Here is a 14,848-nt window from a genome sequence, read left to right on the forward strand (position 1 = left end):
TATCTGATGTACCTTTAGCCTGAGCTATTACTGTCCCAGGGGAGGGGAGTATTTCCCTGTCCACGAGGTCATGCCAGCTGCAGAGACGCAGCTCACCGGGAGAAATGGTGCTGCGGTGAGGGGGCCTGGAAAGGACTGCGTTCCAAACCAAGAGGAGAAGGATTTCCACAGCTTTCATAGAGAAGATAGTCAAACCACTGCAGGGAGCAAGACCTTCCACCACCATGAAGGAAACCACTGAAAATGTCTCTCTGGACGACACCAGCTGGAGCCAGGTGATGTGCGACGGCTTGGCTGGGGGTGAAAGCTGCATGGAGTGGGGAGGGACCCGAGGGGTTCAGCTGTCCCGCAGCTACAGCGTTGGCCAGGAGCTGGGAGAGGCAGGCAGCCATCCTGCCCTCCGGGCTGTCACAGTGAGCCCTGAGCTCTTCCCGCTCTGAAACGGGGAGCAGAAAGCACCCACACCTCCCAGCAGACCACTCTGGGCGTGAGGCTGGTGCCATGCAAGCCATGCTCAGGTGGTACGATGGTGGATCCTGAGAGAGGATCTCCAAGGGTGTGGATGGAGGAGAAAGCCCTTGAGCATGGCCTGGACTGGCTTTCCCAGGATATGCCTTCAGACTGGATCCCCACATTTGCTGAGGAGCACCTGTTTTTAAAAATTAGGTTCAGCATAAGGAAAGGCACAGAGTGCTTTGCCAGCAGCGTAGTTTGGAGGGCTTTCCTGTGGCTTAGGCTGCTTGGTGTGATATTGCTTTCTTCTGTGTATCTAAACTGAAAAAATTAATCAGCCTTATTTGTTGAGAGGGCAGGAGGTGCACACAAAGACCATGGTTATCCCCTGCCAAAGATACCACAGGCATGGATAGGGTCTGGTACAAAGGGAACAGGTACGTTTGCCTTGGCGAGCGTATGAGTCTGACAAGTAGGAAAAGCACAGGGTTGTGGGAGAGATATGGCTGGCTGGAAGAAAAGCTGCAGTCATGGACACAGAGCTAAACCCAAAGCCAGAAAGCTGCCTCAGCAAGGACTTTGTAATTGCAGCTGTATGCAAGAGGTTAACCAAGCCAAGTAGACTCTTGTTATTTTAACTGATATCTCAGAACATTAAGTTCCAGCTGATAAATCGTGAATTTAAAAAACAAAAGAGGAGAAAGAGACTGCACTAGTGGCTGCACACCTATTTGTTCATAAAGCCTCCAAGCTGAGGAGTCCATGTGGAATTCAATAATGGACATACTTCCAGTGAACCTTAATTTGTAGCTGCCATAATTCATCAATTACAATATGCACCATTTTGATTCAGTAGACTAATACTGCTGAAGTAGTACATCTTTTTTCCTCAAAAAAAAAAAAAAAAGTCCAATATTTTTGTAGTGGCATGACATTTACCTCCATTTTGAAAGTTTTCCCTTTTAAACTGAAAGCAACTAGAAAAGCACAACACAGCATGTTTGACCATTACACATATCACTAGAACAAAGTACATTTCTCACTGATTAACAGAGAACTGATAAGTCATTTCAACCCTTCAGACTTTTGCATTACAGTAACTCATCAGTAATACTATTACATCCCATAAATGTATTTCCCTTTGTGCTTCATCTTTTCTAAACTTGGACTTTAGCAGCACTTTAGTTATTGTAATTAACTGTTGTAATCCACCTAAACAACTTTTTCAGACCAAGACCCAGGATACTATTTTTCACTCTGAAGAAGATAATAGTCTATATTTCACATACAGTGGAAAATCAAATGTTCTGGAGGTCAAGGAACTCAACTACCAGGTAAAAATTGTCATTTATACACCTCCCTTCAGCAGGAAGCATATCCAGCAATGCCTGTTTCTATACCCAAGCCATTCTAAAAGATAGATAAAGTTGAAAAAGTTAACACAACTGTTGCACAGTCGGTTTGTGAGCAGAATCACACTCTTGGCTGCAATATTGACAGCAGACTAACCCCTGTGTTGTAAATACATCCAGCAAAGTTAAGGGATAAGACAGGAAGAGAGATCTGTTTCTAGGCTCTGGTTTGTTTCAGTCTTGAGCAAAATTATTCCTCTGATGGCTGGAGCTGAGGGACTTTCTGTTCAGCTGCGGAGGAAAGTAGCCCTTGCTGGCAAGAATGAGTATGTGGAAGGGGATAAAGAGAAGATGACTAATAAGGAGGATTGCAAGGAACCAGTGAAATTTTTCATCTCCTTCTCACCATGGCATCTGAGTAAGATTTCACAATTTTCAGTTACACGGAATTTCAAACTATATTTAAAGTTTGAAACATTTAAAATTTACAATAGCAATAAATTACCAAAGTAATAAAGGACAGAGGTAGCTTTCGTGATTAACAGAACAAGAAGCAAGTCATGAAAACCATAGGTGGCTGCAAAATAACTTCCTTCTATGCATTTCTGAAGATGAACAATAATATTTTAATATACACTTCGCTTGTAACTTTGTAATTTTTAATGTATTTGTTGCTAAATAGTTTATTGCTTGAATTGAAGGGACTTGTTTCTTTCTTTGTTAGGTTAACACAGCATCCCAGATTCCCTGGTATGAGAACCTCGCTCAGATGAAAATGCCCTGGACATGGAAATCAGATCCCCGTTCCCACGTGTCAATAATCCAAAATCTGAATCTGAAAGTTCGAAGTGGTCAGATGCTAGCAATCATAGGAAGCACTGGTAAAAGCAACCACATTTCATTATATGACCAGCTCTCAGATAAAATGTACACAATCAAGAGCAGCACTCTGCAGTTGCAATCTAGTTGGGACAAAATCTATTGGCTCTGTAACTAAAATACATTCTTTATAAAAGTGACAGGATGAATGAGGAAACAAAGAAAGGTACTAGGCGGGGAAAAAATTATTTTCAAACCTGATTTTGTTATGCCCTGTACACATCTGCTGTTTGTTTCCTGAGGTGTAGTGGGGTATTGTTACAGGTGTGAATTTGTAGCCCTAGATCTGCTGGACATGAATCAGTTTCATGGCTCAGATTCAAAACAGGCCAACTGCAAACCATACTTAGACAGCAAACAAATGAGGCCAGACCTCATAAGAAAGATCAGTGCCAACTTGCATAGCCATAAGCAGGAATTCCATTTGGACTGAAACAATTCTAATAGGATAAAATATTGCATTTGCATTAATTAATAGAAACTTACAGAGAAGAAGATAGTTCCTCTTCTGTCTGGGGTTACTGCTTTATTACACCAGGGTTTGTCTTCTTTCTTCCATTTTCTGGTGGGCCTGGTCAAGGGGGACAAGAAGTAGACACAGGACTTGTTAAACTGAAATAGAAAGTACCATACTTGGGAGGTAAAAACCTGAATGCTCTGTCTCCACTAGAATCTCACATCAGGTTGGCTCAGTGATTCAGTGAAGATGCTCTCTCTCTCAAAGGCAAGGCATATTTGCCAAAGAAGTTTTAACTTTATTTCTAAAAAAAGTGTTTTCTTCCCTATTGCCATGGGAATTTTTCCTTAGCACATATCCATAATATAAGTGAAGCTGTACTTTAGAGATTCTCCTGATAATAAAAGGAAAAGCTTTGTGATGAAATAACATACTGAGTTATAGATATAGCATCTTTGTAAGGTAACATACACTGAGCACAAACCCCTTTCAGCAAACTAGTCAAACTATTTTCAAAAGCTGTTTATCATCTATTTCATCAAATGCCTTAGTAAAATGGATTAAACTGTTGATGGGTTTCACATTGTCAATGGCAATCAATATGTCACTCTTAAACAGAGCAATACGTGGTTTACAGATGGATGGGTTTCTTTTTTAAGATGTATGTATTAAGAAGCAAGTCTGGAGTTAATCTTTCAACAGGGAGACTAGAAATAAATGACATCTGATCATAAGAGAGTTCTGTGTGTTTACATACAGAATCATACAACAAAAAGGAGAACTTCATTTGCTGTTTAACTCCAAATCAGGTTTTGTTTTCATTGTTTTACTTTTCTTACCTCTGGGTATGAGCCAGCTTTTCTTAATTATTTAAATGACTTTTTGTCTTATTTAAGTCATAATAATTTTTATTTCAATCATGATTAGGGTACTTATTGTCTGTATGATCATTCAATGCCTTAGTCATTCAGCTGATCCAGCTGCTGTTTCTGAATTCACAAATCCCTCCAACAAAGAAAGCTCTTGCTGAACATTTGGGTGTCAGCCCTTCAGCCAGGGCAGGACACCACCTTTCACCTCTGTTTCAAAATTGAAAGAGTTTACCAAAGAGATAAGAGACACTTCTTGTGTTCATGAAGCCATCCTCAATGCCAAAGTACCCAATTCTGCTGAGCAATGACAAGGGTTGAAACCACAGACTCCATTCCAGAGGAGAGAGTTTCCTGAACAGGAGCTTATAGTCACTATTTTCTTTGAAGATGATCCTGTCTCTTTGACTTTGGGAAAACTTCAGAATGGGTTGGTGAAGAATATTTTTTCCTTAACTTCTCTGTCTGTGACAAGATCACATTTCAAAACCGTCCCTTGGAAATTAATTTTCAATTTTTATTTAGCTGGTGGAAAGACATCCTTGCTTGACGTGATAACCTGCCGGGATCACGGAGGCAAAATCAAGTCTGGTCAAATCACGATCAACAACAAACCCAGCACTCCCCAGCTCGTTAGGAAATGCATCGCACACGTGCGGCAGGATGACCGGCTGCTCCCCCACCTGACTGTCAGAGAAACACTATTGTTCGTTGCCAAACTGCGCCTTCCAAAGTTTTTTTCAGACTCACAAAGGAAAAAAAGGGTAATTAAGCTGTTGGAAAAAAATAAAGTTGTCAAAAATGTGTCTGACAGGAATTATCCAAGAGATCCTGTGTGTTTGGAGTCAGAACAGCTAATCTGGCATTTTTTTATGTAGATTATGAATTATAAACCTTTTTCATCTTTCAAGATAGAAACCAGCAATTGTTCCAAAGCTCAAAAAAAATGACAATCTAGAGAAAGCATTACAGAGGCTGAAAGACTAACTAAATTTTTGATCGCTGAGTCTTTTCTAATGTTATCTCTAAAAATCAAGATTTGTTTTCAAGTGTCTCTAGCACTGAAATATCCAGATGAATTTTCACCAAATTAATCCTATTTTCAGTTTTATGTCTGCACAGATGTGCAAATGAACTCTTGCTTGACGCCTGTCACCCTTGGATCCCCGCAGGTGGAAGATGTGATAGCAGAGCTCCGCCTGCGGCAGTGCGCCAACACCAGGGTGGGGAACGAGTACCTGCGGGGCATCTCCGGGGGAGAGAGGCGCAGGGTGAGCATCGGCGTGCAGCTGCTCTGGAACCCGGGTGAGCAGAACCCACACCTTCCTGGGGCCCACCACACACCACTCGGGCATAACGGGGCACTGCATGAAGATGGAAGCCTTCAGGGAAGAGCCACACACTCAGTTGCCCCTGGGGCAGCTTCAGGAGTTCATACTCGCGACACTTAACAGGCCTTGCACCACACTCTGCCAGAGGCTGCCTCTCCACAGGAGTCAGTGACTGGCTGCTGGTCCATTTGCTTCTACTGAAATCAGTGCTGACCACAGATAATACTGTAATTATTACAGGAATAATTCTGTAAACAGAGTGTTTCAGCAGTTGAGACACTTTTGCTTCAGTCACCTTTGCCAATGGAAAAGTGGAGGCAGACAAAGGCAGAGCTCCACAGGAGCCTTCACCCACCACTCTCTAAAAACCACCACCACAAAGATAATTCAAAGTTGCCTGAAGTTGCTCTTATTTGTTCATATCAGTATAAGGGTTTGGATTTTATCTGACCACATGCCACAAGTTACTTTGGAAGGCTGCTGACCTATTTTAACATGGAGATTGTTTTCCTTTTCTCTGACCCAGCCCCCATTTACATGTCCAGTATTAACAGTAAAGGTGTTTTTATTGGCTGTATAGTCAGTCATTGCAGTCTTGTGCAACTCACTGACATGGCTGGTTCTTGTTGCAGGTGAACTAGAAACTTCCACTATCTTCAGTAGAAGCAAAACATGAGACTACATCCACAGCTGATTTTGCAGGATGGAATCCCCTCTCTGATCTTATATATATCAAAAGAACTGCTAACCTTGACTGAGCCTCTTGTTGAACAAGATTTCGCATCAGTTTTTTCACTAGGAAATGGATGTGAAAACTTTTTGCTTGTATAAAGTTACATTTTTGTAGTTATGGGGAAAGCAGAAGTTTTTTGCTTTTGTAAGAAGTGATGCTCCAGAATAGATGTACTGAAGTAAAAAAAAATTACGTTTTCTTTAAAAATAATGAGTGAAATTTCATGCACTAGCACCATTTCATGTAGAATATACTTTCCAAACCAAACATGCTGCTTTCCACAGCTAAACTTACTGTCTTTGGCAGGAATACTCATACTTGAAGAGCCTACATCTGGACTGGACAGTTTTACTGCACATAACCTTGTGATAACATTATCCAGACTGGCCAGAGGAAACAGATTGGTTCTTCTTTCACTTCATCAGCCCCGGTCAGATATCTTCCAGCTGTTTGATCTGGTTCTTCTGATGACTTCTGGACTCACTGCCTACTGTGGAACAGCTAGGGACATGGTGCAGTATTTCACAGAACTAGGCTATCCCTGCCCAAGGTACAGCAATCCTGCGGATTTCTATGGTCAGTATCAAGTACTGTCATAAAAAATGTCATAAAACCATTTGCTTTCATAAATGTCTAGCTAACACTGATTTCTATTAACCATAATTGTCTTAGGGATTCCTTATGACTAACTCAAATCAATATTGCAGCAAGTTCAGTTTATAATAGGATCCTTATTTGTCAGTACACGAAATGTAGCAAAAACAAGATGTACAAACAAAGTTAATTTTAAAAAATGCTCCTTCTAAGCCTGTCAGATCCAGTAACTGGTCCACACATTTAGCATCATTATCCCCATGTCTTAGCTGGTTGAAACTTCTTCTGTGGGAAAGACACAAGTAAACTGATCAACTGCTTTCTGTAGACAGTTCTCTGATTTCTCAGTTAAGAAAAGGTAGAGGCTAGTTTCCCTAGTCACAGACAAACCTGGAACGAGTAATGGGAAAGAGGAGTGCTGCCCTACAGAGCACACTGGAAGGGAGAAAAAGCTAATCCAAATCAGCCATCTTTTTACTCCTCCAAGAAAGTTTACGTGGTTTCAAATCCATTCATCTTCTGGTTTTTGCAACATGGAAAGGGAATCTGCCTCTGTTAATCTGATGGCAGAAATTTCTTACAGAGGCTGGCTCATTTCCAGCCCTTAGGTCCTTGCACTCAAGTTGGCCAGGCATCAGACAACCATAATGCTCTGAGTAACCTCTTCAGCTGTGCCTGTGTGGCAGGCAGTGCCAGCTGTTGCAGGGATAAACAGAAGTTAACCTCGGTGTCAAAGCCCCACAAAAAGACCTTTGCCACCATCAAGGTTCAGAGCAGTCCTCAGCCAAGCACAGCCTTGGGGAAGGCTTGCAGCACCCCTGTATGGGAATGGAGAATGAGAGGCAGTCCTGGGGAAACCTGTAGCTACAGCCCGTGCTTACAGAGACAAACCCCTGTGACATGGAGGTGGGGAGGGCAGAGAGGCCCTGAATGGTATGCACAGTCAGTACCTATAGGAAAAGAAAGGAAATAGGGGCAGCAGGAATGTGGAAATAGGACAGGATGGCAGAGGATCCACAGCAAGAGGGAGCACCTGATGGAAACACACAAATGCTGGCTGTGTGTCTGACAGAGAAACAGGAGACCAGGGCGGAAGGGAAGACATAGGGCAGATTGCAAGGAATTTCTGATGGACTCCTCCTAAGAGTGGCTGAACAGACATGATCAGCCCAGTGCAAGGAGCTAGGAAATGTGCAGTGATAGTTCTCTCAGAAAGCATCTGTAAAACATCAGATATTGTCAATCTACACTGAAGGTCAGCATGGGAAAATACTATTGTAAGTTTAGATTAAAAAACAAAAAAAGCTAAGCTAATTATTATTGGTATGACTATGTTGTCCTTAGATAATATCCCTTTTAGACTTTCTCAGTATCAGGTAAAGTTTATGGCACCTCTGTAAGATACAAGTAAGACAATAACTATAATTTTGCAGATGAAGAAAAACATGATTTAAGTCAAAGTCACATAAAACACTGTAAATGCCTACATGCCAGGAAGGAAATTCAAACTTTTTTCTCAGCACTGATCTTAAGGCACTATGAAATTTAGAAAAATCTGAAATAGTAGTTTATAATATTATAATATGCAATTTTGTAATCTCTCAGTGATTCATTGAGTGACTAGGTAAGAAGCATACACATTAACAATCTGTTCATCTCTAATTACCTAAAATAACTGATAAAGTTTGAACTGTTGTAAGTTAATGCATGTACACAGGTTGTACTGTCTGCTCCCAATGAAATCCCTGATTCTGAACACATCATAAAGTTATTTCTTCTATAGCACATGGACTCACATCAGGTAATGTCTTGCAGTTGACTTGACCAGTATCGATAAACAGACTGCAGAAAAGGAGATGGAAAGCCGAAAAAGAGCAAATGTTCTTGCCAACTTGTTCCTAGAAAAAGTCAAGCATTTTGATGATTTCTTATGGAAAGCTACTAAAGGAGACAATGCTGAGACCACAGTCAGCAAGCAGAGGTAAAGAAAAAAGTGTCGTACAGAAGATCTGGAATAACAGCTACACCTTGTGCTAATTTATTTTTTTTCTCTCTTTTTCTTCCGGGCAGGGCCCATTTAAATTCAGAAGAGGCTATCAATATGCCTCACCATTCAAGTGATCAGTTACCAGGAGCCTTAAAGCAGTTCACTATATTATTAAGGTAAACTTATCTTCAGCATAAACAGTTATGTATCATGCCCATTTATATTTCAAATCATCAGAAAGAAGCACAGAATGTCCCACACCAATTGTCTTCCTTCAGGCTTTCAGCAATTTAGACCTGAAATACTCTGTGGCTATAGGTGCTTCATAGGTTTGATTAGGTAAAATCCTTTACAGAAACAGGGAGCCCAACCCCTCTCTTAGCCAAAGCCAGCAAGTTCCAAGGATTGATTTTTAGCACTGTTTGGGGCTATGTATCTGAATATAACTGGCATTAGTAAGTATAATATCTCACGGTCAATATTGCTGTTTTCCTAGTCGTCAAGTCTCCAATGACTTCAGAGATCTCTCAACATTATTAATCCATGGATTTGGAGCCCTTTTTATGTCATTATTAATTGGATTTTTGTACTATGGCCATGAAAAAAACGGACTCTCTATTCGTGACACAACAGCGCTGCTGTACATGATAGGTGCCCTAATCCCATTCACGATAATTTTGGATGTTATTGCCAAATGTAAGTGTCAGTCTTCTTGTAAATGCTATAAGGAATCAAAAAATTCTTAAATCTATGAAAAAAATTAAACTTAATAATACAACCCATTGTGTTTGTTCCTACCCTGCAGGTCATTCAGAAAGGGCAATGCTTTATCATGACTTGGAAGGTGGAATGTACTCTGTTAGCCCATACTTCTTTGCTAAGGTAATTTGGTTTTGTTGCCAGGAAATACAAACAGCTGTCTTGAACATTAAAAAACACAAGCAAACCAAAGCCTTGTTGTATAAATAACCACATTCATATCAGACTTTGTTCTTTTGTGTCTGCCAGCTAAGGCTATCAGTCTTGCTTCCTTAGTATTAATAGATTAAGCCTCACACTACTTTAGATCTTTGCCATAAGTCATGTCTGAGATCCCACACCAGAAAAGCCAAAGAAGAACTTTTCACTGTGTTCTTTGGCCAAAATGTGAGAAATCTCAGACTCAGATTTCTGGGTTTAGACCGTTTTACATACCTGCATATTTAATTCACTGAAGCATCTCTGAAAGTTTGCTTACGTATCTTGATCTGTAAAACAAAACATTCGTATCAAATGCTAAAGCAAAGGTAAAACAGAAATGAAAAAATGCTGTGATATTTCCAGTAGTTGGTTGGGCCTTTATTGGTCTGAGCTAAAAAATGTGTTACATGCACAAAGAGCCACAGTTTCTAGAATTAAATTTAGAACTTTTTAAAAACTGCATTCGCTTTTTCACAAGGGTTTTGAATAATCCCTTCTTTGTGATGTTAGATGAGTTCTGCCTGCCATGGCATCTGTAATTTAGGTTTCCATTTCTGCACAAGGTTTTAAATGCTTATTAGTGGTTGCCAGAGAAAAATATTCTTTGCATTGTGTCACAAAGATTGCACATTATTCACAGAGAAATCGATGTAATTTGTTACAACCTTAGTATTAGAGGATAGTAGCAACCCTGTTTGGAAGAACTAATACTTTCTATATACTCCTTAGATATTTGAGAAAACCCCAGTTATGCTTTTGTTTTACAATTAATCAAGTTGCTAACTGGACTGCCTTTGGGACAAGGTGGGGAAGGGACCAACAGCCAAATTTGTCTCAAATTTGGTCTCACACTACTTTCAACCAAATTGGGACAAAACATTCAATTGCCATGAGTCAGTAACAGTATTACTGTTGTCAAGCACACCAGTTCTCACCAAAAGCATCTTACATTTTTAGAAGCTCCTAAACCTGTAACAAAACAAGACATCTAATCTGTAACAAGAATACTCTCCATTTAACAATTAGCTATAGGCATTGTCACAACTGGAGAAGAAACTAGCAAGGATTTGTTTCTGTTGTGTGTTGCTTTTGCATGTCACTGACAACCCCTAACAGGGAGATGATTGCATTCTAAGGGAGTATTTCCTATAGCTTTTATAAATAGTCCATAAGTACATTAAGGCACATCTCACGTATTTTTGTAATTATCATTCACCTTTTTCTCTCTTTTTGTATATTCTTTTTCATCTTCCCTAACAGATTTTGGGGGAGCTCCCAGAACACTGTGGTTTTGTTATCATTTATGGGGTTCCCATCTACTGGCTGGCAAACCTTGTTCCTGAGCTGGAACATTTCCTGCTGAACTTCCTGTCAGTGTGGCTGGCTGTGTACAGTGCCCGTGCCATGGCACTTTGGGTGGCAGCTCTGCTGCCGACGTTACAGCTCTCAGCCTTCTTTGGCAACGTCCTCTTCACATCATTCTACCTGAGTGGTGGCTTTGTGATAAGCCTGGACAGCCTCTGGACAGGTAAGACAAAGCTGCCACCTTTCCTCCAAAATGAAACATCAATGGCTTTCATCAGTGACAGTGTGTCATGTGCAGGAAAACTCAGCTTTATTCTTACCTTTGTAATTATCTTCTTGGATGGTGACAGTGCAGTCAGGTCATTCATTTTACATCAGTTTCTCCACCTGAAAATGAGGCAACAAGAAGTTTGGTCAAAAAAAGCACTTGAAAAGGCTTCATTCTTATGTGGTTGCTAAATTCTTCAGTAAAAAGAATTGTATTCAAAAGATGAAGATGGAGCTCCAGGAAGACTTGGTTGACAGGGGGAGTTTGATGGATATGGATATTAGCTAACTCCTCAGTTCCCGTCTCCATGTAACTATGTAAAGTATATCTGCCATTTTGTCCAATAATAAATTGTTACATGTTTACAGCCTCTGGCTGTCAAGTAGTGAGACAAACCTGTTGTATTTGGCAGCAGCACAGCAAGTATTCGAGGTCTCAAGTTTTGTGTGTGCATCAATTTTCCTCATTTTCTTTTTCAGTTCCTTTCTGGGTTTCAAAAATCTCTTTCCTCAGATGGAATTTTCAAGGAATGATGCAAATTCAGTTCACTGACACCACATACAAAATGACTGTTGGAAACACTACTTTTCAAATACCAGGGAAGCTTGTAAGTCAGTAATAAAAATTGTTGCACACATTTGATAAGCAATTGGAATGCTATTTATATGCCTGTCATACAATAGATGGTGTAGGCCACAAATTTGGCAATTGCAAAATCAACACATGAAGTTGCATTACACTTGGTTGCAGATTGTTCCTAAAGATGGCCTTACAGCAGTCACTCCTTCTATGCCTTTCTTTTAGTTGAAGAGAAAAAACCAAAATAATAAAGGGCAAGTCTTTTCTACACCAGCCCCAACTATGCACTTGCTGAAATCGTTTAGAAGCTGAAATGTGTTCTTCTGAAATAGGAATAGGGTAGCTGCAACCCTCTATCAAACCACCCTGGAAGCTACACCTAAGCTGGAAAACAGGGGAAAGGCAGCAAGGGCCAGGGAAGCTCATACATAAAACACAGTTCACAGATCCAGCGCGAAAATTTTGTGTCTTTTCCTAATTCTGTGTTATTGGTCTTTATAGATCATTCAGTCTCTGGACCTGGACTCTCACCCTCTCTACGTGAGCTACCTCGTTCTCACTGGCATCATTTGCAGCTTCCTGCTTTTATACTATTTATCCCTGCGCTTCATCAAGCAGAAATCAACTCAAGACTGGTAAGAGCAGCGGAGGCAGCAGGTGACGGCCTCCCTTGCAGGCAGGCAGGGGAAGAAGGATCCCGGTGGGTGCCCCGCAAACGCCCAGGAGCAGCGCAGGAGGCGGGAGCGGCGGGCGCCGGCAGCCCGGCTGCCACAGGATGGCAGCAGAACCCCAGGAGTCGGGATGCGGGCGGGAGCCTGCCACGGACCGGAGCTGCAGCCTGGGATCGGGGTCGGGGTGGGCTTTGGGGTTTTTGTTTGCTTCACCTACGGGTCTCATGACTGACAAGCCGCTTACAAGTTCTGCACATCTGGAAACAGTCTGAGCTATGGGCCACCGATATAAAAGGACCCATCGCACTCTGTAATAATAGCTGATGTTTTAGTCCATAATGTTTGAACACAAAATGATCACGTACTTAATTCAGAAGGCTAAAAGAGAGCAGGATCAAACCACGACTTTCTGTGGCATGTATGACATTTAACACGTTAAGAACAGCGCAGAGGAAAGCAACACAGAAGATTTCACAAGTGCTTCAGGAGAACATGCAAGGATGGAAAACACAATTGTTAACTACTCTGTGTTCTATTTTCTTGTTATAGCTTTACTTCTGTGTTTTAAAGCTTTGCCCTTGTGTTCCAGTAATATACTGATGATGCCCAAAACAGGTATTTGCTCACTGTAGAGATGATCTTGTAACAAATAAAATTGTCTCACCTTCTTGGATTTATTTTTACAATATATCAACTGATTGCTATTAATGACATCTTTCTCCATTGCAATACAAATTATAGCAATTTGTCAAGTTTGCTTCCTAAGGTTCTCAGGTAGAAGACACCAACCTGCCCCTGAGGAACTAAAAATTTAACAATGCAACCTATTAATGCTTGTCATAGTGCACCTAGTTATGCTCAGAAAATGAGTATCAGTAAATGAATGGCCGTAATTCACAGAGTCGTGGTAAGTGCATGTACAAATTATGCGTACAGTTGCTGTGAGCATTTTGTAAGATGAGCTTGCTTGCTTTTAAACGTTGAGATGCCTATCTATTCTTATATACAGAAACTCAAAGCAAATTGTCTACTTGACTTTCATTTGCATGTTGCACACAGTGGAAAACTCCTAGTGTAATCAGCTCTAATGTCCCAGATGCTGTTATGTAAATCCTGAGGTTTGGTTGTTCTTGGTTTAAGAAATAGGAATGAAAGAACAACCATGTTTTGTTATTCTGTTTGGCAATTATGACTGTCACATTATTTTCCACAGGTTCCATGTGGTAATAAATGCCCGGGAAGACCCTGGTCTAAAGATGTTAAGCAGGTCTGATAAAGTAAGTTCTTCAGCCCCAGGCAGCAGTAGGAATCCAAAACACTCCAAGGTTCTTCTAAGGTGAATTCTACCATTTCTTTCTGGTTCTGCTGCATTTGATTTCAAAAAACCCCACTTGATCTGATCTTAGTGCCATTTTGAAATTATCAGATTTTCACTGCCTTTTAGTGGCAAAGCCAATTCTTTCAGTCCAATTCAGCATCATTAAATTGTCAGAATAGCAGCTTCCTGTTTGATTCTTAATTATTCCTTTTTATTATATTTAAGACACTTAATTTTTTTTAAAGTGGTTTACTCTTCTTTGTAATGATCTGTTGTGATTAGAATCTCTTTTATATTACACTGAAGTTTTAAGGGTATATATTGGTACTTCTAGTCTAAACCTCTATTTTCAAGGTATTTAGAGGATTAAATTCTAGGCTGACTCTCTGTTGTGAATTCACTTTGATGTTTAATAAAAAAAAAGGAGCGACACAATGGGAGAAATTAAAGACATAAGGGACAGCTCTGAATTTTAGGGGCATATTGTCATGCACAGAAATCTTCAGGCATCTAGATAAGAATACACCATAGCGTTAACTTTGAATTTCCTTCCTTTTGTGAAATTAGTCAAGCTGCTGACATTACTTAAACAGCCTTTTTCAATTTAATATTCCACCCTCTTACCATTATGCAGCAGGACCAAACGGTGTGAGTGTTTCAGAGGTGGTGTTATGACAAGGGTGGATGTATCCATAATGGGGACTTGAGCGCTGAGCTGAGGAACAGCCCGCGTGCGGAGTGCGGGAAGAGCTATCATAGGATGTGGCCAGGCCTCTGTTTACATAGAGAAAGCTCATATTCTATATACTACAATTACATTAGCACACTGCCTATGATCATATCTTGTTTCCTTGATGCCGAGAGATGGGGAATATAGGCTGTGATTATTGTTACAGGCTTTAGCAATACGAAGGTAGGAGCCTTGAAATACCAGCAATTAGCTTTCATGCCTAACAATAGCATCCGTGGGGCTGTGTACAGAGAAGAGCTCAGGGAAGAGTGGGTGGATGACACACAACCTGCCCCACTCGCACTGCTGGCAGTTGCAAATAATGCAAGTTATTAAGGAAGCCCCCCTCAGCCACGGAAGGT

General features: G+C 40.8%; 1 protein-coding gene across 1 annotated transcript; it reads left to right on the plus strand.

Annotated features, from left to right (window-relative positions):
* Window positions 1–59: 59 nt before the first annotated feature.
* On the plus strand, window positions 60–13,337 carry ABCG8 (ATP binding cassette subfamily G member 8). Its single transcript, XM_069009733.1, has 13 exons — window positions 60–275; window positions 1,683–1,787; window positions 2,530–2,686; window positions 4,536–4,774; window positions 5,183–5,315; window positions 6,381–6,650; window positions 8,484–8,649; window positions 8,739–8,831; window positions 9,152–9,351; window positions 9,461–9,537; window positions 10,876–11,143; window positions 11,668–11,795; window positions 12,269–13,337. The coding sequence occupies exons 1-13, from the start codon at window positions 225–227 to the stop codon at window positions 12,404–12,406; spliced, it is 2,025 nt and encodes a 674-aa protein (XP_068865834.1). The 5' UTR covers window positions 60–224; the 3' UTR covers window positions 12,407–13,337.
* Window positions 13,338–14,848: the final 1,511 nt, after the last annotated feature.

The sequence above is a fragment of the Aphelocoma coerulescens genome, chromosome 3 (genome assembly GCF_041296385.1).
Source record: "Aphelocoma coerulescens isolate FSJ_1873_10779 chromosome 3, UR_Acoe_1.0, whole genome shotgun sequence".
NCBI classification, from domain to species: Eukaryota; Metazoa; Chordata; class Aves; order Passeriformes; family Corvidae; genus Aphelocoma; species Aphelocoma coerulescens.

What these genes read in the sequence shown, in the direction of transcription:
- ABCG8 (XM_069009733.1), top strand. Translation starts at nt 225, where the DNA reads ATGAAGGAAACCACTGAAAATGTCTCTCTGGACGACACCAGCTGGAGC. An exon ending in CAGTTCACTATATTATTAAG is followed by an intron (nt 8,832 to 9,151) that starts GTAAACTTATCT and finishes CTGTTTTCCTAG; the next exon opens with TCGTCAAGTCTCCAATGACT. An exon ending in CCTGGACAGCCTCTGGACAG is followed by an intron (nt 11,144 to 11,667) that starts GTAAGACAAAGC and finishes TTTCTTTTTCAG; the next exon opens with TTCCTTTCTGGGTTTCAAAA.